Source organism: Betta splendens, chromosome 24, assembly GCF_900634795.4.
Source record: "Betta splendens chromosome 24, fBetSpl5.4, whole genome shotgun sequence".
Lineage (NCBI taxonomy): Eukaryota > Metazoa > Chordata > Actinopteri > Anabantiformes > Osphronemidae > Betta > Betta splendens.
In genome coordinates, this window is record NC_040901.2 from 14,525,596 (window position 1) to 14,551,659 (window position 26,064).

The window sequence follows — 26,064 nt, forward strand, 5'->3', positions numbered from 1 at the left end:
CTTCAGCTTTTTCTACAGACCATGTGTAATGGAGGTTGTCTCCATTACTAATAAACTCCATAGCACATCATTTTATTAACTGTTTAATTGTTTGAAAATACCAAAAATAATACAACACATAACCATAGTTTAAGATATTTTTATTTTAACAGGTTTACAGGTTTGAATCAGATGGACACTGATTGACTCACCTGATGTGCTCCGGTTGGTTTGATTAAAGAGAGTTAAATCTTTTTATTTCTCATAACTTTCTTATGCCCAGTCACAGGAAGCAGCGTTGTAAATCTGGAATCAGTTTTGTTGTAATGTGGAATGTTGGACGTTCCAGCTCTGCTGCTGTTCTTTCACTCGCCTCCAGCCAGACTTTTGCTCAAAGCTGAGTCAGTGCTATTCACCTGGACGACAGAGAGTCTTGACCAGCAGATGTTAAGTGATGATTCTTTCAGTACAGTGGAAATGATACTCTTACATGACGCATACTGTACATCAGACAGGTCAGGGAACCCGTCTAATGCTTTACCATGTTGCTTCCCCTGACTTTGCACAAGAAACCCAACATGTCCCTTCTTCATTGCGAACATCATAACATACAGTGTGTGTCACTTCTCGCCTCACTACTGCTTGTGATGACGTTGTTGTGTGTGGATCACTAGCATCAACACAAACAAACGTGGCTTAATTCAGGGCCTGTTTGTAAAAGCAGCTTCATGTGTCGGGCTTCTGCTCCTCTGGGCTTGGCTTGGTTCAGTCTGTCCTGGTCTTCTTGTCAGCTCCAAACTGATTTGTCAAGAATAACTGCTTCACTAACTCTTTATCTGCAGCTCTGACTCTGCATTCTCCACAGGCGCACCTGGAGAAACACATGTGGTGATGTCACCTGCTGCCAGCAAATAAACACTTGTCCCTATAGAAACCTGTGCGTTATCGTAATTCCTCAGCTTCACCTGACACCTGGGAGTGTCCCTCTGTGACATCACTGCTGACATCCTCAGGAGGCCAGCGCAGCTCTCCACTCTCCACATCTCCCCCATCCGTTGGCTCAACCACAATAGAGGGGAGATGCCTGGAAAGTTTGGGGAAACGCTCCACACAATCGGGGAACACCTAGAGTAAGTAAAGGAGATAACAGGGACCTGTCAAAAGGTCTGTTGCTGACTCCAGGTTCACCTGTTGTGTGGTTTTTCAGAATTTGACCTGGAAAGATGTTGTGTCTTCACTGCAGGAATCGCAGGTGTTCATCACCTCGGTCATCTCGGACAATTAGAGTTCAAAGAGACAGGAAGCTGGGAAGAGACAAGATGATGAGTTTGCTGGAGTTGTTTTCTCTCAGTCTGTGAACTTTTATACATGTTTTTCAGACTCAAAATCCAATTCACAACACATTTGTCAATTGGCAATTCAATATACAAGTTGGTCATGTAATTTATAAATACATTTTACATTTTACAATTCAATATAAAAAGTGTCAATTCAATACTCAGTTTCATTAATTAAAAGTATAAATAAAAGCTTAATAAATTGCATTTCGTATTGTCATTTTTTTGTAGTCTTTATTCAAATGGCAATGCATTTTGCAATTGACAATTCAATATGCATTTTGAAAATGCATTCTGCAGATGGAAATGCATTATTAAAAAGTGTTGATTCAATATCCCGCTTGATTAATTAAACGTTTAAATAATAATAATTTCATTTTCTCGTGCTTTAGAGGTGTCTTTATTCAAATGCGACAGCAGACAGCCGGAATGCGTTGCATGATCTGTGAACACGCTCCAAGTCTCAAAATTAAAAGTGTCTTTCAAACTTGATTGGCCGAAGTTAAACAGTCCTAACCAATCAGAGACCACTACTGCAACTTCAGCAAACAGACAGAATGGCGGAGCCAGCGTTGTAGCTGCCAAGCGCTGCTGAGGCTTTTCTGACGAACAGAGTAGAAATAGCGTTATGAGACAAGCGTGCTGCTGGTGTCGTGTCCTTCTGCAGATTTACTGCAGTTGTCGTGCAAAAAAGTGATCGTCTGCCAGAAATCGTTTGCTGCGTGAGCGCGCACCGCCTCGTTAATGTGTTTAGCTCGGTTTGTGCAGGACTACAGCTGCTTATTTCGGTTTGAAGCGGCCATAACCTGTAAATATGATCCACTACACGTTTTCTAGTGGTCGCAGTGATGCTACGTCTTTTAGATTTCGTGTAAACGACCGAAATAATCATCGTAATTCTCTTTACAGCGATAATCACATGACGCTAGGAGTCCGGTCTACGACCCAACAACATGTTTGTTCTTCACATTTTGTGTCTGATTGAAACTGCACGAGTGACCACCGATTTATTTTACCACTTTTAATATCTGCATGAGACCAGTTAAAACAGTAAGATGCTTTCATTTTGCCAAAATGTGATTATTAGAGCCAAAAGCTTTTGATCAGACGCTTAATTCTGCCTTATTTTATATACATTGAGCTCTTCTTTGTTATATTTACAGCCAGTTTATATTTATAAGAAGCTAATTTCTTCCTCATTTTAACTCCATTGGCCTCTGCTGTTATATTAATAGATTTAATGAGCATCCAGCTCACTTGACCACTGTCTGCACCTGTCTGAGACCAGTACAACCAGTAAGATGCTGTGCTAAGGTTGCCAAGGTTGTTGTCCCACCTCTGTGTTACAGCTCCCTCTGCTGGAGGTCAGCCAGACAGTTCTCACCACACAGACAGGACTGCAGTCAAATCAATGGAAATCAGCTCTGCCTTCCGCGTGGCATGCTGGGATACATTACATCATACCAACAACCTGCTGTTGAGCACGTTGGCCCAGAGAGTCTACTTTCACTGCCTCAGCTTTGACACCAGTATAAGGTTTATATCACCGCAGGCTTCATTGGTCAATGCTCTACAGGGTTTAGGTCTCACTCAGTTCTAAAAGCCCAACATCCTCCAGCTTTGAGACTTTGAATCAGTCAAGGGTTAATGGTGGGTCCTTTAATGGTTTTAACAGACATTTGTAGATTCTCTGTACTGAACTCTGGACACTGTTCTTAATCAGAGACATTGGTCTGAAATCATCCAAACTGTCCCAGAGAGAAGCTGATGGGACTGATGCTAAACAGTGACCACATGTGAAAGGACACAACATCATGTGCTACGTCTGACGTAAAAACACGTTGGCTTTAACATGTAAAACATTAAACAGAATGGATGCTTTTGATGATAAGGCCAGCCTGTGTTCATAAGTTCAGCTTGGGGTGTCTGGATCCTGCTGGGATCAACTCACTGTAGGTCAGACGTAGGTGAGACAGGTAAGACAAACCCTCTGGAAACTGATGGATTATTTAACAATCACCAGCAGAACCCAAACACATCACAGCTGTGTCGCCATGACGACAGAGATGTTATTATAATAATTTAGGGATGTCTCCACTTCTTGTTTCCAACCAGACGTCTGCTTCATTGGACACAGACACAATCCTCCACAATCTGAGCCTGCTTTTAACATCATCACAGAGACCAGCGCTGACACGTCCCGCTTCAAACGCATCAGAACATTTCAAACCCAAAATCATCCAAACACACGTTAACAGCCAAGAACCTGGAGAAACAGAGAACCCACCTGATGCTGCAGCGTTGGACCCTAATCCTCTCCGTATCAGATGTGGACCTAGTTGTGGATCAGACACTCGACTCTTCGCTCTCTGCTCAGAATCAGGTGTGTGTGTGTGTGTGTGTGTGTGTGTGTGTGTGTGTGTGTGTGTGTGTGTGTGTGTGTGTGTGTGTGTGTGTGTGTGTGTGTGTGTGTGTGTGTTTTACATGTCATCCTCATTTGACTGGACAGATTTGTTTGTCTTATTGTCAACAGTAAAACACGCAAGTGGAACAAGTGCTACTGGCTCACTGCTGCAAAAGTACTTTGCTCTTTGACTGCAGTCCTGCATTGTCACAGAATACAGCAACAGGAATAGAGAGGTTCCATCGGCTGCTGCTGAAGCTGTGGCTGAGATAAAATGTTACTAGTTTGCCATCTTTATTGGATTATTGTATGATGTGGTGGTGCAGTACCTCACTCTGTCCCATCGGTTTGATTCCCAGGGTGGACCGGGTTCCTTTTTATGCAGAATTTGCATGTCCTCCCCTTGTTCTCCCCCTCTCTCCGTTATCTGGCCTTCTCCTGCGGTCCAAAGACGTGCAGGTACTGTACCCTGCCTTTCACCCTGATTTAGCTGGGACAGGCTCCAGCCCCCCAAGCGACCCCTACAGGGACCCAGCGGTTGAAAATGGATGGATGGATGGACCTGTGTCTGTGTGTTTACTGCTACAGTGTTAATGATGTCACATGACCGGGTGTGACTGTGATTCACCCCCTGCCCCTGACAAGCTCATCCTCCTCCATCTTTTATTGATTAGAGCTGCATTGGTTATTTAGTGGTGGCCAGTAATTAAGTTACAGGTTAGAGGCCTGAGCCTCAACAGAGAAAGAACCACCCTCACCTGAAAACCTTCCATTTAAAGAAAAACATCACAGATTTTCAGTGAGGATTGACCAAAACAATGTTGGGTAGTATTTAAGAATGAAGAGACACTCCGTACCCTCAATATTATTTATGCAGAGAAAGTATCATTTATGCCTCTACAAAAAGCTTCTGAAACATCTCATCTTTTTGTCTTGGGCTCACAGATTACACCTAGTGCTTTTTGGTTTCCTCTGTACCTGCCCCAGCAATGGTCAGGTGTAATGGAAAAATTGTTTCTTCCTTATTCAATGCAGTTATTATATGATTTATGACTTATGTTTTGCAATTAATTAATATTAAATAATTAATTAACTTCTGTTTTATATATTTGACATTTCACATATATTGTTCAAAGGTTGTCTCTGCCTGATAGACTCTGGACTCTAGCTCCAAACCCAAGGCCGGGGAGTTGTGTCTCTGTCTGTTTAGACTTGGTGCTCCTTCCTCTCTGATAGTCAGACGCCAGTGATGCAGGGGTGAGAATGTAAACATCTCCACACACACGGCAACAGGGATGAGATGGTGCATGCAGTCTGATTGGGCCACACAGACGTTCCACCGTGGTCGGACAGAGAGGTTAAAAGGCAGAAGCAACTTGAGGATTGTGGGCTCTTTGCATCACTCCTTCGTGGTGTGTGCACCGATCTCCCCAGCTGGTTTTTGGTTTGTACAATCGACAGCCATGTTTTTGATTTGCTTTCCCTATTATTTTAATTTGCCTTTATTTTTATAATAAATCACACAAATAACAACTCTCTCATCTGCTTGTTTATGGGAAATTTCCACCACACAGACCTGAGAGGGGGCGGAGCCATACTGAGAGGGGGCGGAGCCAGCCTGCTGGAGCCCAACTGCTCAGTCCGCATTGTTTTCCTTGCATACACTTACAGCACTGTTGCCCTGTTACCCTGTTAGGATAACTACCCTGTTATCCTGTTCACTTCTCTGGTGTGTACTCTGGTATGATGTGTCATTCACCTGTTGCTAATCTGTGGTGCCAGGTAAAGAAATCAGGCCTCAGAGCTTCACATTTTCACCACAATATTTTTTGCAGTGTATCAGTAGCAGCACTGCCCTTACTGTACGTTGCAATGATGATGCAGCAGTGAAACTGAAAGTGAAAGTGTCAGAGGATGATAGTGATGCTTGGACTCCAAACAGACTCCCAAGGTTGTTCCATCACTTAGTCCTGGTGTTTATCCAGAGTCTGATCTGGATCCTCAACCTGAAGATGTTTGGTTTCCTCATATCCAGCTGGAGTCGGCAAAGCAGCAGAGGTGAGGGGTGTTCCTGTTTTAAGGTGTTTCTCAGATGAACCAGCAGCAGATGATGTTAGAGATGGATGTGATTAACCCAGGTTTGTTTGTTTGAACCATGGAGGACAAGATGTCACAAATAACTGGTAACCATGAAACAGAACATTTTTTCATCTCTGCTGGGTCAGATTAGGACGTGAACCTGCTCCTCGTTCGTCAGCGGATTACTGAGCAGTTTGGGCCGTTTTAGCTGATCTAACAGTTGATGGTGTGAGTTATTCTGAAACCAAACGTTTTTATTTAGGTTTGAGATCATTTGTAGCAGCAATAATTAACGTCATTGTCCATTCCTTAGCAACAGCCTTCTTTGGACTTTTTTCTCACTGTCTCTCTGACATTTGCAGTATTTCTTCTGGGTTCTCCAGAGACCAAGGTTCGGGAAGAGGCAGGAGATGTCCAGGAAAACAATGAAAAAAGAAGGAAGAAAGAGTTCAAACTGAAGATCCACGCATTTTTCAAGAAGAACCACAAACAAGAGAACCGTGTTCAAGCTGCAGGTCAGAACCAGCAAAACACCCGTTGTTGAAGAAACATGACCTCAGCTCAAACAAAGGGAAACCCAGACAAAACCCAGAGTTCTCCTGTTGGTGGAGGTCATTACTTTGTGACTGTTGTTCACCTGCTCTACTTCACTATGCTCACTTTCCTGCAGATGATAATTTGGAATGTGTAGAGGAACGGCAGCAGGAGCAGGAGGAGGAGGAGCTTCTGGAGAACATCAGTAGGAGGCTGATGGTCCAGGAGGAGCAGCTCTTCAGTCAGGATACCCCCAGCGAGCAGGAACAGGACCAGCTGCACAAAGACTTTGAGGCTCTGATAGTGCAGGTGTGGATAACTATCAACAACACTTTCATCTTCTCGACTCCACAGCAGCTTAAGGTCCTGAAGAGTGCTGTGGCCATCATCCAGGGGCAGGAGGAGCAGGACCGGCGCTGGGCAGGTTGTGTGGACGGCCCAGCACCGGTGTGGCGTCCTCAGAAATGTGTCAGCACCCATAACAATCTGCTGCAGAACATGGTGGAGTCCAGACTAAAGGAGGCCGTGGGGCACGACTCGGGCGAGCCCAGCGAATCCACCTGGTCACCTGTAAAGAAGGAGGTGAGTCCTCACAGACAGACACCCCGAGTGTAATCGCGAAACAAACACTACTGTAACGTGTGTTCAGGTGTTTCGACTGGGGAAGTGTGTGAAGAAGGACCTACTGGCAGTGGTGAAGGTGAAGGACTGTTACCCTCCTCAGATGGACATCATCAATCTCTATGCTGGACTGTATCATCAGAGATTCTCCTCTCGCCTGGCTGATCTGGCTGTGTCTGATCTGGGAACAGACGACTGCTGCTACGTGCTGCTCTGGGTCAACCACTGCTATCCATGGTGAGTTGGTGAACAGAGACCATACAGAAATGAGGGGACGAGGGACTGTGTCACCACTCCCTTTATAAAACCACACAGGGAAGAAATGACTTCACTGATGTCTACATCTACTCAGAGCTATAGAAATGAAAAGAAATGTCCTCCGATGTGAACAGCACACGAGCAGCGTATGGAGAAGCTGTGAATAGTCCAGATATGGTTCCACCATGTGACATAGCTGAACTCATTCTAGTGTTACTTTAGGTTTGATGTCTTTGACCACAGAGGTTCTGTTGTGTTCTGTCTCCTGTCTCAGTGAAATATTAAAACACAAAGAACTAGATGGAAAAGTAAAGGCGGCCTGTCTGGGTTCTCTTTTGCTGCCTGAGACGCTGAACCAGCTGGAGGAGCAGTACCTGACCGGCAAACAGGTAAAACCCAGTAGACACAATCTACATAGGATCTCCTGTGAAAGGAAAAATTCAGAGGAGGTGATGCTGTACAACAGGGGTGTGTTACGCTTGGACTCTTCTCAGGACAAAGTCAAGCTGTGGCTCCAAACAGTCCTAAAGACAGAGGAGCAGAGCTGGATGAACGGCAGCACACCCAAGATCGTTGATGCTTTTTATTACAGCCCACTGGCTGTGGATGTCATACAGGTGAAACACAGGGCAGGTGACAGAAAGGTGGGTTGGGTAGCAAGACCCTTGGACCCCTCAATACAGAATGTTGTGGTGTTGTTTATTTCCAGATAATAGATGGATCCCTCTCTGAGCTCAGCCATGTGATCAGAGACCAGAGCAAAGCTCAGAGGGTCACCCAGCACCTGGAGGCCTTTCTCATCAGGTAGATGCCACCACAGGAACACAAACATTAGCTAAGTGTTCACGTGTGTGAGATATCTTGTGTTTCAGCTATAAGAAGCGTGTGGAAGAGTTTGTGAAGGGAAACCATTGGAACGTGATCCCAGTGGTCAAAGCTCAGCTGGCCTGCGAGGAGCAGCTTCGGTGAGATCTGTCATTCAGCTCATACACCCATAACCACGCGTCGGTACTTTTTCTGGCTAGTCATTAGGGTTTTATGACGCCTTCAGCAGTAACATGTAACTAGGTTAAAATCTAAAAACCTGTGATCCAGACCACATCCATCACAAATCTTGACATTCCTGCTGTGACTGTCTGTGACTTCCCAGGGATTACGTTACTGGTACTGGACGCCTGTCTGAGGAGCAGAGGCGTCAGTGCCTGCACAGTCTGTCTGCTCTGAGGGATTGTGGGTACAGCTGTTTCACCTGCCCCATTCATGCCCAGCTGAAGGTATGAATACTCTGTGTATTGCAGCAGTTCCACTGCTTGCACACCATTCTTGCACATGTGACCTGCTGGTCAGACAACCTAAGCTCAGCTCAGGACCCTGTGTCTGTCTGAGTTCAGATGTGCTGCAGTCAGCTGTGGACACCTGTTTGGTTGGATGGGTCACTCCCTGTTATTGACGCTCTGCTGGACTTCATGAGCCAGCAGCTGACAGACCTGGCTGACCTCCAACCAGTCTGCAGACAGGTGAGGCTGCTGTCTGAGCTGTCCCTCTGTTCTACAGCCTGTCTGAATGCCTGAACTCTGTCTCTGTCCTTGCAGTCTCTGTTGCATATCGTCTATGAGAGTGTGGTCCTTCAGTATGTGAGGAAAATGATGAAGGCCAGGGTGAAGATAGAAGAGAATGCAGCTCAGCAGATTGTTGAGGATGCTCAAAACATCAATGACTTCTTCAGTGAGAGGGTAAGCCCAACTTTCTGTCAGAGCTTTGAGCCTAAACCTGGAACAAGGACTGAGGCTGCCTTCACCTCTGAATCTGTTAATGACCTGATCTGTTCACTCCTGGCCTGGTTTCTTTCACACAGTCAAAATGTATCACTTCAAGCTTTGTGAGATTACTGTCTCCTTTCATTAGTCAGATGTGTCCTGTGAACAAATCAGTAGTTCCAGGGGTAGATACTGGGTTAATGTGGCTGATTTGTTGGTGACCAGCCAACTGGTCGCTGCCATCACAGCATTGTGTTTCCTCAGGGCTGCAGTGGGTCCTCGTGGCTCAGTGAGATGCTATGCAGCATTGCTGAGATTCTCCGTCTAAAGGATCCTGGAAGTGTTCAGCTGGAGATGGCCTTTCTGGCACAGAGGTTCCCTGACCTCAGGTACCAACAGATGAGTCAGTTTATGTCCAAATGTGCTCAGCATTTACACTATAATATAAATGGTCACAATTTGAATACTCCACAATGACAACCCTTTTCCGCACGCTCAAAATTCATTTGGATTTGATTGGTCATGTGGCTCATCTCTCCTCAGCGATGCCCATGTGTTGGCGCTGCTGTCTCTAAAAACTGGACTATCATCTTCAGATGTTCGTTCCATCAGACGCAGTGTGGCGGAGAACCGCAGCACTGAGGGCTCAGCCAATCGTGGACCTCTGTTCTTCTCTAAAGTGAAAGTCAGGTGGATCAATGCTGCAATCAATCAGATGGGAGTGCTGACGTCAGCATGTCAGAATCCTAAATGAGCTACCTCGCTGGTGCCCACACACGTTAGCATGTCGGCTAATCAAAGCATGTTTTATGTCTGTGTGCTTACTTTCATTTAGACACAATGTGTGTGTTTCACTGTTACAGTCTGTCTGTCAGCTGAGCGATGCAGTGAACATCCATGAACCCTGGTTCTGGTGATCAGGTCTAGCTGATTGTCTGTTTGACTCTGGTTTCACCTGCTGCTTTCCTCTAGTCTAATCTAACATAGCTCCATGTGCTTTGTAATGAACTGCACAAGCTTTCTTTCTGTCTCTGTGATGTCGGCTCCACAGTTAAGGATTGACCCAGTGAACTATTGCATGTAATCAATACTTATTATTAACTAAGGTTGAGTCCAATTCCTAAAAAATACAGTTATTATGCCAGGTCAGTGCAATGTATTTAAATGAAGTTAATCATAGACTCCTCTGACCTGTGACTCTGATATTAAATAATTAAAAATAAACTTGAAATAAAGACTGAAAAAATGGATGCAAAAATGTAATGGTCTCAGCAGTGCTGACATGGAAAATGGGTTTGTGCGTTTTTACTGGGTTTCTGCACTAGTTTATCTAATATTCCCCAGAAACCACCTTCGTTGTCTCTTCCTAAAGTTTCATGGGCTGTAATAACTGTAATCTGTTTCTCACAGTAAGGGGAAACTTGACTTGAAGTGTGATGAGCCTTTTGAAATAAGCCAACATGGTGCTTTTCACCAGTCTCTTTTGTGTTTGTGTTTTTTTTTATCCTCTTCATCTCAGACCTAGACTGATCTAGATGCTGATGTGTTTTTTTACAACTGACATAAACATAAAATTTGTGTTACATTTACCCTCTTCAGAGGAAGCAGGATGTGTGCAGCTTCTAAGAGAAATGTGTACTATATGTGTGCTTTCACCTGCTGTCGCTGCGATGAAAATTTAATAGGCGTGATTTAACTAACTCTAACCTTAAATTGACTTCTGAACATACTATAAAAGAAAATTGATTTAACCTTTATGAACAGTTTAATAATCAGCCAGCTAGCTTTGAAGGCTTTTATTACATAGTGTTTTTTTCATGTGCTTTGTATAGGAGATATGTTAAAATCACAAGCTGTTATTTATCAGAGTTGCTCTTCATGGCCAGTCACCCTGGCAACAACAAACGCCGCTCAAGCCAATCACTTTCCGCGCCGCTTATGACGCCACGTCCGGTCTACTCGCTGGGTTTGGTTCGTCCTCCATCTTGGTTGTGGTTATCGGACCGAGTTGCAGTCTCTTGAAGAAGATAGGTTGACCGGCTCTGGACCCGCTCTTGAGTTTAGCGAACCGACACAGTATCTTTGAACTCACTCGGTCCAAAGGATACCAGGCAGAGCTGGATTGACAGTAGTCCAGAAGCTCATACACAGGGCCCTGCCGGGATGCTAGCGGGCTAGCGGCGAAACTTAGCCATCAAAGAGGAACTGTTGCTCCGCTCCAGTTTGGATCCATGCCATTTCAAAAACTGCCGAAAAAGAAGCCCAACCGAGCAGATAGGGTTGGTCCTGTAGTCATACAGGAACCAGTGATGCCGGGTCGGTAATTGACACAGCACGCAGACAGCTCGCAGAGTTGTGGCAGGTGCTGCTTCATGACCCAACGTCCCTCACGCTGACCTGGGTAACATGTCCAGCAGGACCCCACTGCCCACTGTCAACGAGCGGGACGCCGAGAACGTGAGTGAACTTTTTGATTTTCCAAGTTTCTGGAAAATTAGAATAAAATTCAGACGCCAATGTGTTTAGCCCGCCTTTGTTATGCATACATTTTGTTTGTTTTTTTTTTGGTTCTGCTCATTTGTGTCTGAGGTCCAGTTAATGCTTTGAAAGGTTCAAAAGCTTTTTCGAACTTCTGGTTGATTTAGAGGTGAAGCGAGGTAAAGGTTTGGGTGGTCTCTTAGAACGGTTCTGTTGTCCTGGAAGATATTGGAGGCGTTGTTCGGCATTGTTCATTCTACTTATCATCTTCAGAGCTGTCAAGTGTTTGGCTGCTGCAGGGCTACAATGGACCTCAGCATGTTCTAAGTGAGTCTTGTACTAAATAAAAAATTAAACAATGGAACAGGAACAGAGTCTCATGTGGAGTTAAAAGCCAGGGATTGAAATTGGGTTTTAGGGCTTTTCATAATTGGGGTGTCGCAGCTGCAGGATCCATCCCCTCTGAGCTTCCCACCTCCCAACTGGGGTCATCAACAGTATGAAAGGAGTGACTTGTAGTAGTGGTTGTTGATAATTATGAAGTGATTTTTTTGGTCGGCCCAGTGGAGCTCAGTAGTGATGGGTAGATGAGGCGCCATGAAACGTTTCGACACATTGCAAAACTGTATTGATACTGTGCCGATACTTTGTCACTGAATACTGACACCTGCTGGACATTAAAACTCCCTACAGGCAACCTAGTTGACAGACTCAGCTGACACTGATTTTGTGACTTAATATATACAATAATATAAGTTAAGCTATTGTATGTTATATAGTATTATTTCACATCTTCATTTACATTTAAAATTTATATTTTTAGATACAGTCGATAAAGTGGACATGTATCATAACGTAAAAATCTAAGTGAACATGTTGTGAATAAAGATGCCTTTTTTTGTTTTTGTTTTAAACAAATTTGGTTTCTCTGCCCACTGCAATGAGGAGATCCTGCCCAAGGTTATCTAGAAACAACACACTGCCATTTTAGTACACCATTTCCAAACAACAAGAAACAAATAATGCTGAATACTGTAACATGCCTGAAGTGGGTGCAGACAGCTGCTGTTCTGACTGCAGTCTACTGACGGCCTCATTGCACTTGGAGGAACTGTGGAACCAGAGTGATTTAAATCTGGGGTCTAGAAGTGTTGCTGGGGTCAACACACTGTGAGGTGGTTTTGCTTAAATAGGAAAGGTCTGTCAAACAAATACGAAATTTAACCTGCATAAAACAATATGATTAGTAAAGAGTCACTTTGGAAATTAATCTGAATTCAAATAGATCAAGTGAAAACTTTAATTATTTTAAAACTACACTTTCACTTTATCATAAAATTAAATCATAAAAGAAACCTTATTTTCCGATATGAGATGAATTATAGATGAATTTGACGATGAACGGCAAACGCTCATGGATTCCTTTCGGCAGATGCAGCCCGACACATGCGCTTCCTTATAAACACAGTCTGGCGCGTCAGACGGTGACTGATACAGGAACTGTATCGGTCACGTGGTTTCCCAACGCGATACGCGCACCGACACAGTGTTTCGCTCTAAGAGCTCGACGCAGGCGCCGACGCATCGGTGTTGCCGGACCCATCACTAGAGCTCAGTAAAACTCCCTACAGGTATTTTTGTTTGAACAAACAAGTGATATGGCTGATACAGACGGTTAAACCAGGGTTGTTAGACTTTTAAAAAATGAAGCGTCTTCATATGTGTCCTCTTAAACTGCTTGTATTCGACTGGTTCACTGACCAAACAGGTCATGGACATGGTAAAAAATGTTAATAAAAAGAAAGTTGGGGAAAATGATAAAAATAAATTCCTCTACAAAGTGAAACTAGCAAACACAAAATTAGGGATGAATGTAATAAGAGGGTGTGTTGAATAATACCAGCAGTACTTTAAGTACTTGGTATTTAAAAAAAGCTATTATTGACTTCTATCACCAGTGCTATAGTTTCCCGACATTTGAGAAGTTTGTGTCATATTGTAATGAAATCGTATTTGTATCTGTTATGGTTTTCCCAGCATACCTCTGTAGATGATGGTCGCAGCGAGGTCCTGTCTCGCTCCATTCGCTCTGCTCGCTGTAAAACTGCCTCGTCCTCTGGCGCAGACGAGTCCCCCCATGTGGGAAATTATCGTTTGCTGAAAACCATTGGGAAGGGAAACTTTGCCAAAGTTAAACTGGCTCGACACATACTGACAGGACGAGAGGTAAGACACTTGGATGCAGAGATCAGCTTCTCCTGAAAACACTCAATAGAATGATTTACCTGTGTTGTTCTGTTCTCTGTCAGGTGGCGATCAAAATCATTGATAAGGCTCAGCTAAACCCCACCAGCCTCCAGAAGGTGAGAAGTCTGGATCAATCTGATGTTCTGTCTTACATGATCAGAAAATTGTGGGAGCCGACTGGTTCTGATAATGTCCTGTAAATATGGACATATTCAAGTCTGAAGATTTAAAAATCAAACTGAATTCATAATAGTGACATTCTAACAAAGTTCAGCTCTCCCAGAGCAGTGATGATTGATTTGCCAATCTAGTATCTGATGAGTCCATCCTATCAAACTGGACATCATATGAACCTAGGCTTTGCCGACTGTTATTGCACATTGCTCTGTTAGCAGGTGTAATGCAATGTGCTGTCCATCCTGTCTGTCTACATAGATGTAATGCATGATAACAGTAGTTACACACATGCACACACAATCGTGACAGCTTTGGCACGATTGTGTTACACACAGGAGTGTCAGGAGTGTACCTGTCTCATGACTGAGACCAGCAGGCAGATTCTGATCTAATTTACATTGAAGGCCTTAATGTAATGTTAATGTTAAAAACATTGAGAACTGCATATCATCATCTCAAGTGTGACTGGCAGGAAAAAACATTTGAGCAGGTTTACCATTGGTCAGAACTGTCCATGACCACATGATCAGTTGATGTAGAAACACATGATACACATGAGTTCTTACTTTTTTATGTGTTGTGAATTGAACCCATACAAATCAACTGATTCGAAATGGTTTGTGTCCCAGCTCTTCAGAGAGGTCAGAATAATGAAGTTCCTTAATCACCCAAATATCGGTGAGTAACTGCATCACATTCGATGTAGTTTCCTTTTCATTCTGTAGAAATAGCCGCACTGCAAACACAAGGTTCTATTAAAATGTAAAACTTTACATTAGCTAGTAAAATATCGATTCTAATGGGTCTTATTGGGTTAGTTGTTCCGTCTTACTGCATTGTATGTTTGGGCTGTTATGTCTGCAGTGAAGCTGTTTGAGGTCATAGAGACAGAGAAGACTCTGTACCTGGTGATGGAGTACGCCAGTGGAGGTTAGTATCTGGTTCAACCAGACTGAAACTGGGGATGAATCCTAACTCTTCCTTGTGATACTTGGAGGAGATATCACAAGAGATGGTGCCCAGAGGAAAGCATGTGCCTTGTCCCCTAGACTTAAATTCCTCACTTGCTTTGTCCTTTTACTTTTTCTTGTATCTCTCCATAGATATTTAGTGGGCAGGACTAAGCCGAAAGGAAAAGAGAATTCTTTGCAGTTGAGAGTATTGTGATCCACCCCAGGTCTTACTCAGACCAGGTGTAAATGTTGGTTCCCGGCTTTGCCTTCATGACCTTCTAAAGGTCACTGTGTGTGTGTGTGTGTGTGTGTGTGTGTGTGTGTGTGTGTGTGTGTGTGTGTGTGTGTGTGTGTGTGTGTGTGTGTGTGTGTGTGTGTGTGTGTGTGTGTGTGTGTGTGTGTGTGTGTGTGTGTGTGTGTGTGTGTGTGTGCTGCAGGTGAAGTGTTCGACTACCTCGTAGCGCATGGGAGGATGAAGGAAAAGGAGGCCAGAGCTAAATTTAGACAGGTAATATACATGGCTGTTACCAGAGCCTCCGGCAACCTACATCCCATAAAGCAGTTTTTCTTACACTACAGTTGACTTTGTATCAAAACTTTGCTCAGTGTCTCTGAGCCTGGCTGCTTCTTTTTCCATCTGCCTGTACAGATTGTGTCTGCTGTTCAGTACTGCCATCAGAAGCACATTGTTCATCGCGACCTAAAGGTAAAGCTTAACTAGGATGACTAGGATGACACAATGAGCATACATTCTAACCAGCTGCTGGGTTCGCCCCACCCCTGCAGGCGGAGAACCTCCTCCTTGATGCTGACATGAATATTAAAATAGCAGATTTTGGCTTCAGTAATGAGTTTACTGTCGGGGGGAAGCTGGACACTTTCTGTGGGTCTCCACCGTATGCGGCACCTGAACTCTTCCAGGTACTGATGTGCACCACGTTGGTGTGAGAGATCTTCACAGATTGCTTATACTGTGTGTTACTGTGTTTTAGGGAAAGAAGTATGATGGTCCAGAGGTGGATGTGTGGAGTCTGGGTGTGATTCTTTACACTCTGGTTAGTGGCTCTTTGCCATTTGATGGTCAGAATCTCAAGGTCAGTCAGACCCACATACAGTGGCCTATGAAAGCTTCAGGAGTTTGTTCTTACTCTGTGTGTGTGTGTGTGTGTGTGTGTGTGTGTGTGTGTGTGTGTGTGTGTGTGTGTGTGTGTGTGTGTGTGTGTGTGTGTGTGTGTGTGTGTGTGTGTGTGTGTGTGTGTAGGAACTCAGAGAGCGTGTGCTGCGGGGGAAGTATCGCATTCCCTTCTACATGTCAAATGACTGTGAGAACCTGCTGAAGCGATTCCTGGTTCTAAACCCAGGGAAACGAGGGACTCTGGAGGTCAGGACCCAATGTCTTGATTTCTGTGTCTGTGGATTTTAGCAGAGGTTTTTTGAGCCACACATGATGCCCATGCATGACACCAACCAAACTTTATACTCAAAACGGGTTTTTCCATATATTATTGACATCAGAAGGCCAAGTTTGCACAGGAAAAAAAACGAATTACTTACAATTAATTATAGTTATTAATTACAGTTAATTATTTAGTTATTTACGAAAAATGAACAAATAAGCAAATAAACTGCATGTATTCGACTCTTATTTTACTTATTTTACACCTTATTTTTGTTTCCTCTTCAGCAAATCATGAAGGATCGCTGGATCAATAGTGGATTTGAAGAAGAGGAACTAACGCCTTTTGGGGAGCCGGAGCTGGACATCAGAGACCAAAAGAGGATAGGTAGCCTTTTGTATGTATTAGAGTGTGTCTGTTTTACCCCGTTGAAGTCAAAAATCCTCATCACCAGGATCTAAGTCCAGAGAACAGAACCTGCACCATTCCTGACTGAGCCTAAGTGATGTCAAACACAGAACAAGCAGTGTGTGTGTCATCCGTTTTGGTTTGACTGATTGCAGGTGTGTTTATCCAAACCTAAGTCCTGGGGGCTGATTTTGTTTCAGACCTGATGGTGGGGATGGGTTACTCCAGAGCAGAGATCAATGAGTCACTTGCCAAGATGAAGTATGATGACATCACAGCCACTTACCTATTGCTGGGATGCAAAGTCTTTGAGGTCAGAGGTTACCATGATAACATCTGATTTAACCAACTGACCTCAGTAACTGCGTAACGTGTGGGTGGGTGTGTGGGTGGTCCAGGTGGATGTGACTGACTCGTCGTCCTCTGGATCCGTCACCATACTAAAATCTCGTTCTCCTGCTCACCTCCTCCCCCAGCACTACTCCTCCTCCAAGCAGAGGAGGTATAGCGACCAAGGTACAGGATTAGGGTTAATTCTTGCAGACTATGTTTGTCTTTTTTGCTTTAACCCTTCATTTCACGTTCTCCCTAGTCTGTCCGGTATCCTCAGCTGTTCCTCAGCACAGTAAGTGTCAGACGGCAGTGACATCGGAAGGGGAGGGGCAGCAGGAGGCTGGAGGTCACAACAGGAAGTCCAGTCCTGTGAAGACTGGCAGTTCTGAGCAAGGAGTTTCCGTGAACCCCAACATGGCTGACATCCCTGAGCGAATGAGGTCGTCAGCCACATCCGCTGTGAGTTTCCCTTTCTGTTCTTTTGTTTAGGTGTTTGAAGAAGTACCAAGTACAGATAGAAATATATACTCTACAAAAAGGATGTCTACACTAAACACAGTTCAGGATGTGACCCAGGTCTCTGTCTTGATCTGTCTCAGGGAGGATCCTCCAGCATGACAAGGAGAAACACGTATGTTTGCAGTGAGAGAAATGCTGCTGATCAATTATCTGTGGTCCAGAATGGCAAAGAAAACAGGTACGCGCCGCCCGAGCCATCAGCCCAGGTGCTGTCAAAACATGCTTGAGATGGGTCAGGGTGCTTTAACAGGAGTCATGAATGACTGTGAGGAGTTACATGTCATTAGACAAAGACAAGTGTCTGTGTCCAATGACATGAGATATTCAGCATTACATCAAATGTGTGCTACCTTCCAGCTCAGTGGTCACATCCAACCAAAAATCAGGGGGCGGAGCCTCCTCCCACAGCATCAACAGCGGAGCCACACCCCCCGATCGACTTCGCTTTCCTCGTGGCACAGCCAGTCGCAGCACCTTTCATGGTGGACAGCTAAGGGAGAGACGCACTGCCACCTACAACGGCCCCCCCACCTCCCCCAACTTGTCACAACATGCCACCTCACCTCTCTCCCAGTCACGAGCAAAAGAGTCCACCAACCTGTTCTCCAAGCTTACCTCCAAATTCACACGCAGGTTTGTCAATGGTTTAAGGGGAGGCACAGCAAGTGTTCTGCTCACTAACTCCTTTACTTTCTACCTGTCAGAGGCATCTCCGATGTTGAGAGGAACGGAAGACCTGAAGGGTCCAGGTGAGTCGGGAAGGTGATTGCCTTCTGATGGATAACCTGTTGAAAGCTATTGTGGATATGGGGACTGATCCAGCTGTGTCCCCTCCAGTCGTAACGTGTCACCTGATCAGAAGGACGAGCATGGATCTCCTGCTGTTCAGCTGAAGGACACGAAGGACGCAAAACCCCGCTCTCTGAGGTTCACTTGGAGCATGAAAACTACGTCATCCATGGAGCCCATGGACATGATGAGGGAGATCAGGAAAGTCCTGGATGCCAACAACTGTGACTACGAGCAACGTGAGAGCTTCCTGGTGCTCTGTGTCCATGGAGATGGACACTTGGACACCCTCGTCCAGTGGGAGATGGAAGTCTGCAAACTGCCCCGCCTGTCACTTAACGGGGTTCGTTTCAAACGGATCTCAGGAACGTCTATTGCCTTTAAGAACATAGCCACCAAGATTGCCAATGAGCTGAAACTGTAGATGGAGGGAGAGAGACCGGTAAAGTGGACCAATTGTTCTCTGATTTTACATTTAATGACTGTGGCCGTCTATGTGAACCTGGTCTGTATTCATTGTTTGTTGGAGATTGACCAGCAGCCTGGAGTCTGACCACATCTCTCTCTCCTCTCTCCAGGCTCTGCTTCCCATTGTACAGGTTTTTTTTCATCTCTCCCCAGGCTCAGTCCTCCTGTACTTTGCACTTATAATTCAATGAACGTGGCTGACGGCTGCAAAGTATCATAGAGCACCAGTGTCCGGTGTTGCTAAAGAAGGCAGTTTATTCTTTTATTTGAAAGGAACCTCCCCAGCCCATCAGTGGATGGGTGAGGCTGGAGTCTGACACAGGGCCGCAGGGCCAAGTCATTCAGGTAGTTGTGAGTTTGTGAATGTAAATAGTTTCTGACAGAGACTCTGACTGTTTTCATGTTGATTCATTTTTCCTTTTGTACGGGTGGTCAGTCAGCTGGTTGTTATTGTGTGGTAATGAACATGAGGGTCACCTGTGTCTCATTAAACAACCTAAACAAAGCTCAACTTCCTGCCTACATGACTGAGCCACCAAAGCCATTTTCAAACTGCTCTGATGCCACTGTTGATGTCAAGATGCCTTTACTTATTCACACAGGTCTTAAATAAGATGTTTACGGCATTCACAACTGATGCGTAACTGGCCAGACCAGAAGTTACAGGGGGCAGGGTAATAAAACTTCCATTACTGGCTACATTTATTACTTGTCATTCTTTTCTGTGCTCAGTCAATGGTACAGGTTTGTTTTTCTCAGTTGAACAGATTGACAGAATGTCTTCAGTGTCAGTAACCATACTGGGTCGATTATGGTGCATGACACCTTACAGTGGAAGTTTCTTTGACACTTGACCTTGGACCAATCAGGTTTGCTATAGTGAAACTAGACTATAAATGACCCAAACAAGCTTGGTCCCATTTTCTCACTTGATGCTGGAGAAACTAACAGTTTTACAGGTGAAACCTGTAACCAGGTGGGTTCTGGAGCAACACTAGAGAAACAAAGCTTGGACCCACAGAAAGGTCCAGAGAGGTGAAGTAAATGACATGCAGCACAATGGAGCCATGTTAGTGGCTAAACGAAGGAATGTGTATGGACATCCCAGCGTTAGTAGCCTGGTCTAGAGAAACTGGTGTCACACACACTGACCAGCCACTAATACTTCGTACGTTCTGTCCAAAGCGTGACTCCACCTCAAAGGTTGGTCTCTGGAGTCTAGTTTTACCACATATGCTCTTTGTCATGTTCCTTAAAGTAAACCTTCCATATCTGAATAAAAAAAAATAGATTATAAATAAAATGATTTACAATACATTCATCCACTGCTAATTAATTATTTTGCTCCAACGGTTCTAGACAAGTTAGTATTAACACATTGTGTTGTAGAAATGAAGAAAATGGCTGCTCTACTTCTGATTTATCCCAAGCTGCCAATGCCAATCTGCAGCCTGTGTGAGTTTCACGTCTGGTTTGTTACCAGCAGCAGATTTTACTACAAGCTCTTTGCTTTCTCAGCAAACCCAACTTAAACCCAGAGACACCAGAGGTCTATCAGTGACCACTGGTGATTACATGAAGTGTGCTGAATGAAGACAGCTGAGCAACAGCTCCATCTGTTTGGGGCCACAGATACTTTATTGGTTATTTCAGATGTTAGATGGATCCAACAGATGGAGACAGGAAATAGAAAATCCTTCCATATTGGAAGTCAGAAATCTAACTGAGCAGCTCTAACATCCTGTAGTGTCAGGATGGTCTGGTTGGTTACAGTGAGTGGGTGAGGAGGAGAGTGAGAACAGGGACGGCGGTAGGGTCACTTCTGCTCGGGCATCAAGTCATCGATGTTCTCTCCGGCCTCCAGGCGTTTCTCCATGTCTACCAGCAGGTTGACTCCGTCCACCACCATCTGAACCAACTCCACCTCAGAGAAGCCAAGACGGTCTGCATTGGATATGTCAAAGACTCCACCCACTGCTGCTGTGTCCACACCACCTAAGACACAACGGATGTGAACGTTAACTCAGGATTTCATGATGATTGTGCGTTTCGTATATCACATGGGCTCAAAGAACAGGCTGAAATCAGCCAGCAGCTATGACTGAAGCCAACCAGCTCCCTGTACTGGGGTCTAACATTGAACAGGAGAACCATCGGGCTGGATCTACAACAGCCACACCTGAACTAAACTACGTCTGACACTGGGCTGACCCAGTCTTTTCAGGTTCCAGACTTGGCTGCATGTCCTGTGGAGGTTCAGGTACTTTACCGTCTTCTCTACTGACGAGCTACCCAATATGTCTGGTTCTGTTACACACTGGTGAGCTGGTTCTAGTCAGTGTACCTGTTCCTCTCTTCTGCAGCCTCAGCTTCTTCAAGATCTCCCCAAACTTTTCGTGCTTGCTTAGGTTTGGTAGTTTGACGTGGACTCCAGCTCTCAGTCCCGTCCCCAGGTTGGATGGACAGGTGAGGACGTAGCCCAAGTGTTCATTCCACATGAACTCGTGACCTCGCTCCTTAAATAATTCCTCGATCTACCAGAGAGCGAGAAGGAAGGTGAGATTGCTTCCTATTAGAATCCTGTTAATGGGAAGCAGGCATGCAGCCTCACCTTTGTGAGTCCGGTGCAGAAGCGAGTGAACACGTCCCTCATGTTGCCTCCTTTCTGCATACTGATGACTCGCAGGTGATCCTCCTCGTTCACCCAGACCAGGAAGGTCTTGTTGTCATTGTGCCTATAGGTAAATCAAAGAAGATCAACAGATTTAGTTAGGTGAAAACCATTCATTGCAGCTTCTAATGTTGACACAGAATTGATGTTACTTGCAATGAATATTTTTCATTTAAATGTTAATTTGTTTCATTTTAATTGTTCTAATGACCACATTTGACAAATGACACCATGTAATCTAGTAAGTATGTTTTCTCTGCATCTGACAGTCAGTAGCTCATGTGTCATCCTTCCAGCTGTGATTTCTAGCTGTGTTGTGTTCACTGACCAGATGCCGCGGCCATCGGGCCAGTCGCGGGCCATGCCAGACGCCAGCAGCAGTGGGGAGACGGGCTTGTCGAACAGAAAGTGGTCATCGATCAGCTGCTGCTGCTCTTCATCGGTCATGTTTTTCAGAGCGTAGTATCGCCCCTTCAAGTCTCCCTCTAAAGCATCCAGACCTGCAGCAAAGAAGGGCAGGATATGTTTGCAGCCTAAGAGGCATACCTCACATATGCTGACATTAAGTCTCATAGGTAATAAAGCTTCAGTCTGAAACATTGATATTCTAAAAACACAATCACTTTGAAGATGATTGTGTGTAGACTAATTCCAGGGTAGCGTAATTACAGTGGTGAAAAGTAGCAGAAGTGACAAATGCAAGGTTTGACCTTTAACCTTCTATTCCCCTCATTTATGCTCCTGTACATGTTTTATGATTTGCGAGTTAAAATGATGTGACGTCAGCAGGGGGCAGCAGAGTCTCCGCTCCGCTGCTGTGCATCTGGTTGAGTCCGGCTCTGCCACTAGAGTCTCATTTGAATATGAAAGCGGCAGTTTTGTGTTGACTGAGCTCTCTGCCATTAGGAGTCTCAGCAGGTCGCCACAGCTCACGGTTATGTAACTGATCTGCTGCTGCATTCGCTGACACACTGAGCCATGATGTAAAGAAAGATTCATATGAAGACATCGTAAATAAAACTGCAGTTAGGACTTAAAAAAACAGAAAAACGCTAAAGGAAGTCGTACTTTCAATGGAGAGGTTTTCAATGGCACGACGTTCCCCACGGCTGCAGTGCGGAGGCAGACAAAAGCCACGAATGCTGCGTCCTGTCCGAACACGAGAACTCAGGACGTAGTTTGGATCCAGATCATCTCCACCCTGAAACACAAATGCAGAGAAATATGTCAGTCAATGTGGCACAGCAGAGATAAACAAAACCGAAGCTACCTTCAGGATTAGTATTGCATTGATCTGATTGGGTCAGTCTGTCGTTGTCTACCTGCAGGTTTGCAGAGTTCGGGTCAGTCTGTCGTTGTCTACCTGCAGGTTTGCAGAGTTCGGGTCAGTCTGTCGTTGTCTACCTGCAGGTTTGCAGAGTTCGGGTCAGTCTGTCGTTGTCTACCTGCAGGTTTGCAGAGTTCGGGTCAGTCTGTCGTTGTCTATATGCAGGTTTGCAGAGTTCGGGTCAGTCTGTCGTTGTCTATATGCAGGTTTGCAGGTCACTCGGTTGTTTACCTGTAGACTTTCAGAGTTCAGATCTGTCTTGTGTTTATCTGTTGGTTTGTACCCTCCATGACGGGCTTCAATCACTGGGTCCATTAAGTCTTTGAACACCTCATACGTCTCCTCGTCTCCAGCGACGCAGCCCACCGTCATGATGAACGGGTGTCCTGCAAAGACACAAAGTCATCATTTTCTCCTCCGATTTAGGGGTCGATATATATGGAGCGTGTTCAAATTAAACGCTGCCAACTGATTTAAGATGGATTTGATGCAAAGATCAGCTGATCAGAGGGAATAAATGTTCTCTCCCTCTGGGGGATTTAAGGAGCAGAAATTAAGCTGATCCAATTAAAGTGCAGGTAAACTTCAGAGGGGACGTCTCTGAAGGTGACAAACTCATCTGAGGAAGGAGAAAGGAATTACCTGGAATCTGGCTACCTGGCATAGCAGAGTGGTGTTCACTGGCCTGGGTAGGACATTTGTCTGAGAACTGGGGCTACGCGTTCATAATGCACATAAAAACCTACCTGGGTTGTCAACACCAGTCTGGATGACGTCGTCCAAGGTGAAGCCGCTGGGCGTCTCCTTGTCCCGCAGGTCGGCGTACATTTCAGGTGTGAGCACCTGGGCCATGTGGTTGTTGTGCTGGCTGAGGTCAGGGTACTCCTGCTCTGAGGAGAAGTTCAGCTTCATCTTGTTGTGGGTGTTTCCAAAAGGCATGTTGACGTTCGGCTGCTGACCTGGAAACAGTTCATCACTTAGCAAAACCATCAGAGTAGAGACTTAGCTTGTCTTTTATCTCTCATGAACATGTTGAAAAAAATCCAGATCAAGTCAAAACTCTGGACCCGTGAACTCACATGAAATTCTCCCACATGGCGCCTTTCTTAGTAACGGTACTTGCGTGGTCGAGTACCTGTAATCTGTTACCAACCCTGTCCTGCTCAACATTGTTCATTTACGCAGTGACAGACAGACAAATCATCAGGCTCTAGAAACCCGTCGGCACCAGGACATAGAGGCATGTTCTGCTCGGCAGACCGAACTTAACCCTTCAGGGTGCGGCTGCACCGCCCTACGTCTGGGTCACCTTCAGCACCGCGAGCTCGGTGCCGGGCCCGGCTCTGCCTGCTGACATCCAACGTGTTAACGGCTTCGAACCGGCACAACTAATATAACAATATCAAATATCCAAACTAAACTGAGCATGCGCCAAGCGTGTGTTTACGCTGAGAATTCCCTTCAAACTGGCCAGCGTCTGCTCCGTTTCTTACCGTGATGCAGATAATCGGCTTCGCAGGCTGGACTGGGTTTAAGGTGGATTTGCTTAAAGGGCCGTTTGTTCCGAGCAGCCTATTCACGAATGACCCCGCTGCCGGTGACTGCGCAACACCTGCAGACAGGACGTCTGCAAGGTCGACGGGTGCAGACAGACTGCAGACAGACAGACGGGCTCTGCACCTCCACGGTCCGTGCCCCCTGCTGCCTGTCTGTCTGCCTGTCTGTCTGCCTGTCTGCCTGCCCCTTTGTTCCTGGCTCCGTCTCCTCTGTCTGGTGTCTCTGAGAGCTAATGGACGCATTGCCGGGTGCACGGACCAAAGGCGGGGGTTGGTTGGGTTAAAGGTCCTACCTGTCGGCTCAGTGTGCGGTGATGTGGTCTCAAGATGATCCGGCTGTTCTGCTAGTGGTGGTGCTGCAGCGGATTAAAGCGGCTCTCCGCCTTTTATACCCGCCTCCCGCTCCTCATTGGCTTCTATTTACAGTCTATTCATTTTATTGGACACTAGGCCACGTGATCTCTCCGTCTATCTGCCTGCCGCAGTGCCTCTGAGCAAACGCTTTCGCATTAAAGTAAAGAAGATTTCAGATCGGTTCTATTTTATACTGACATAGTGAATTTCGTCGATGTATAACTCCAGAGAAATATAAATGTCTGCAGTCGCCTCCTGAATGGTGTCTGGCCATGTACCGTCCCCCGTTGCCCCCTGTGCACCAGCCAGTACTGTGGAACTGAACTCCAATTCTTGGACCCAGTGTCAAACGCTTCTTTTTGGCATTCCTGGATGGAGGTACTGACACCATTGACCCATTATGTTTGGTCCATCAGAGGCCACCAGGTTGAGCCTCAGTCTGTCTGGGAGCTAAGTGATGCCCCGGTCCGGGTCTCAGAGGAGAAACTGTGTTTGGGGTTTATCATAGAGGTCATACATCTCCCGCGTCATTGTTTTACTTTGATTTTTCTTTGATTCTGGGTGTCATCATATATGCAAGAACTTCATGGAGGTTGTTTTCAGGTTTTTTAACAGCTGCTGCTTAGATCAGCTGATCTTTTGCTGCAGCAGTACAGTACTCAGCTCAGTCTGGGAGGGGATGGAGTTTCTTTGTTTGGTGACGGAGCATTTCTCCGGCAGCTTTAAATAATTGAGCAACTACAGCACACTCTGCCTCCTGTCTATTTATTTCTCTTCCATCAGTCTGAACAACAGGGGTCTGCCGGAATCCACTGTGTTCTAGAAACATGGTAACCCACTGGTCACTATCTTCTCTACTGACAGAATTGTCCATTGTCCAAGTTTAAACAATTTAATTCATTTACTACATATTGCAGACCTCAGGTGAAAATTTCTGGACTTTATATGGGCCTATCTACAAGTTCTCTATCTACAAGTTTAGTACAATCTTGCTGCCTCTAATCTAAGAAATGTCAAAAGGATCAACTAAACTCTAAAATGGATTTTCTGTTAGACTCCAAGTAATTCCACCAACACCTAGACACACTCACTAGACAAGAATCTGTGAATCTGCATGAACACAATGTAATGACTAAATTTCTTAAACTGATATATTATTCACTGTAGAACGTGGAAAACAAATGAGGGATACCAGGCAAAAGATCACAAAGGAGCTCAATGACTGATCCAGCTTTAATGGTCAAAACATTTTAAGTTAAAGCAGAAAATCTCACTCAGTGTTTATAAGGATCCCTCTGTAGACGTCCATCATTTGCATCCTGTGAGATTAAACGTTTCCTCATCTCTGTTGGACTGAAGCCATTGCTAAATCATTTAAAAGTAAATCTCCTACTCTGAAAAAACACTACAGTTTGCTG

At 45.1% G+C, this 26,064-nt stretch overlaps 4 protein-coding genes across 30 annotated transcripts; 2 read left to right on the forward strand and 2 right to left on the reverse strand.

Moving 5' to 3' along the window:
- Positions 1 to 139: 139 nt before the first annotated feature.
- LOC114849335 (protein LBH) lies at positions 140 to 3,700 on the reverse strand. 2 transcript variants are annotated; one of them, XM_029140654.3, is made up of 4 exons: positions 3,604 to 3,700; positions 1,195 to 1,283; positions 945 to 1,104; positions 140 to 850 (listed from the first exon to the last, which is right to left on the reverse strand). In XM_029140654.3, the coding sequence occupies exons 2-4, from the start codon at positions 1,249 to 1,251 to the stop codon at positions 804 to 806; spliced, it is 264 nt and encodes an 87-aa protein (XP_028996487.1). In that variant the 5' UTR covers positions 1,252 to 1,283; positions 3,604 to 3,700; the 3' UTR covers positions 140 to 803. The 2 variants fall into 2 exon arrangements, with proteins under 2 accessions (XP_028996487.1, XP_040925404.1); XM_041069470.2 differs by lacking the exon at positions 3,604 to 3,700 and adding an exon at positions 2,653 to 2,751.
- On the forward strand, positions 1,860 to 10,448 carry tnfaip2a (tumor necrosis factor, alpha-induced protein 2a). 17 transcript variants are annotated; one of them, XM_029140632.3, is made up of 15 exons: positions 1,860 to 2,124; positions 2,226 to 2,366; positions 3,432 to 3,699; positions 6,183 to 6,314; positions 6,470 to 6,915; positions 6,983 to 7,191; positions 7,487 to 7,601; positions 7,707 to 7,829; positions 7,922 to 8,016; positions 8,085 to 8,177; positions 8,363 to 8,486; positions 8,604 to 8,729; positions 8,805 to 8,945; positions 9,234 to 9,358; positions 9,513 to 10,448. In XM_029140632.3, the coding sequence occupies exons 2-15, from the start codon at positions 2,349 to 2,351 to the stop codon at positions 9,721 to 9,723; spliced, it is 2,226 nt and encodes a 741-aa protein (XP_028996465.1). In that variant the 5' UTR covers positions 1,860 to 2,124; positions 2,226 to 2,348; the 3' UTR covers positions 9,724 to 10,448. The 17 variants fall into 17 exon arrangements, with proteins under 17 accessions (XP_028996465.1, XP_028996467.1, XP_040925397.1 ...); XM_055506482.1 differs by lacking the exons at positions 1,860 to 2,124; positions 2,226 to 2,366; positions 3,432 to 3,699 and adding exons at positions 3,736 to 3,996; positions 4,080 to 4,179; positions 4,857 to 5,778; XM_055506483.1 differs by lacking the exons at positions 1,860 to 2,124; positions 2,226 to 2,366; positions 3,432 to 3,699 and adding exons at positions 3,736 to 3,996; positions 4,080 to 4,179; positions 4,957 to 5,778.
- Positions 10,449 to 10,779: 331 nt separating this feature from the next.
- Positions 10,780 to 19,439, forward strand: LOC114849332 (MAP/microtubule affinity-regulating kinase 3-like). 9 transcript variants are annotated; one of them, XM_029140647.3, is made up of 18 exons: positions 10,814 to 11,426; positions 13,485 to 13,673; positions 13,757 to 13,810; positions 14,501 to 14,549; positions 14,736 to 14,801; positions 15,262 to 15,332; positions 15,474 to 15,530; positions 15,611 to 15,745; positions 15,817 to 15,918; positions 16,086 to 16,205; positions 16,509 to 16,608; positions 16,830 to 16,942; positions 17,106 to 17,145; positions 17,222 to 17,421; positions 17,562 to 17,659; positions 17,839 to 18,114; positions 18,186 to 18,230; positions 18,319 to 19,439. In XM_029140647.3, the coding sequence occupies exons 1-18, from the start codon at positions 11,376 to 11,378 to the stop codon at positions 18,692 to 18,694; spliced, it is 2,142 nt and encodes a 713-aa protein (XP_028996480.1). In that variant the 5' UTR covers positions 10,814 to 11,375; the 3' UTR covers positions 18,695 to 19,439. The 9 variants fall into 9 exon arrangements, 7 of the variants coding, with proteins under 7 accessions (XP_055362463.1, XP_055362462.1, XP_028996481.1 ...); XM_041069468.2 differs by having other exon boundaries at positions 10,815 to 11,426; positions 15,817 to 15,879; positions 17,028 to 17,145; XM_029140646.3 differs by having other exon boundaries at positions 10,818 to 11,426; positions 17,028 to 17,145.
- Positions 19,440 to 20,353: 914 nt separating this feature from the next.
- On the reverse strand, positions 20,354 to 24,725 carry LOC114849333 (creatine kinase B-type). Of its 2 annotated transcripts, none has more exons than XM_029140651.3 (8): positions 24,586 to 24,725; positions 23,483 to 23,695; positions 22,968 to 23,122; positions 22,478 to 22,610; positions 21,738 to 21,909; positions 21,350 to 21,473; positions 21,083 to 21,272; positions 20,354 to 20,733 (listed from the first exon to the last, which is right to left on the reverse strand). In XM_029140651.3, the coding sequence occupies exons 2-8, from the start codon at positions 23,673 to 23,675 to the stop codon at positions 20,555 to 20,557; spliced, it is 1,146 nt and encodes a 381-aa protein (XP_028996484.1). In that variant the 5' UTR covers positions 23,676 to 23,695; positions 24,586 to 24,725; the 3' UTR covers positions 20,354 to 20,554. The 2 variants fall into 2 exon arrangements, with proteins under 2 accessions (XP_028996484.1, XP_028996485.1); XM_029140652.3 differs by lacking the exon at positions 24,586 to 24,725 and adding an exon at positions 24,230 to 24,460.
- Between the last annotated feature and the right edge of the window lie 1,339 nt (positions 24,726 to 26,064).

Excerpts from the sequence above, each read along its gene's own strand:
- LOC114849335 (XM_029140654.3), bottom strand. The coding sequence starts at position 1,251 with ATGACCGAGGTGATGAACACCTGCGATTCCTGCAGTGAAGACACAACA. Across the intron at positions 1,105-1,194 it reads AAGACACAACATCTTTCCAG|GTGTTCCCCGATTGTGTGGA; the intron begins GTCAAATTCTGA and ends TACTTACTCTAG. Across the intron at positions 851-944 it reads GGGACACTCCCAGGTGTCAG|GTGCGCCTGTGGAGAATGCA; the intron begins GTGAAGCTGAGG and ends GTGTTTCTCCAG.
- tnfaip2a (XM_029140631.3), top strand. The coding sequence starts at position 3,405 with ATGTCTCCACTTCTTGTTTCCAACCAGACGTCTGCTTCATTGGACACA. Across the intron at positions 7,602-7,706 it reads AGTACCTGACCGGCAAACAG|GACAAAGTCAAGCTGTGGCT; the intron begins GTAAAACCCAGT and ends GACTCTTCTCAG. Across the intron at positions 8,178-8,362 it reads GCCTGCGAGGAGCAGCTTCG|GGATTACGTTACTGGTACTG; the intron begins GTGAGATCTGTC and ends GTGACTTCCCAG.
- LOC114849332 (XM_029140646.3), top strand. The coding sequence starts at position 11,376 with ATGTCCAGCAGGACCCCACTGCCCACTGTCAACGAGCGGGACGCCGAG. Across the intron at positions 13,811-14,500 it reads ACCCCACCAGCCTCCAGAAG|CTCTTCAGAGAGGTCAGAAT; the intron begins GTGAGAAGTCTG and ends TTTGTGTCCCAG. Across the intron at positions 15,531-15,610 it reads TTGTTCATCGCGACCTAAAG|GCGGAGAACCTCCTCCTTGA; the intron begins GTAAAGCTTAAC and ends CCACCCCTGCAG.
- LOC114849333 (XM_029140651.3), bottom strand. The coding sequence starts at position 23,675 with ATGCCTTTTGGAAACACCCACAACAAGATGAAGCTGAACTTCTCCTCA. Across the intron at positions 22,611-22,967 it reads TGAACTCTGAAAGTCTACAG|GGTGGAGATGATCTGGATCC; the intron begins GTAAACAACCGA and ends TTTGTGTTTCAG. Across the intron at positions 21,273-21,349 it reads TCTGCACCGGACTCACAAAG|ATCGAGGAATTATTTAAGGA; the intron begins GTGAGGCTGCAT and ends GCTCTCTGGTAG.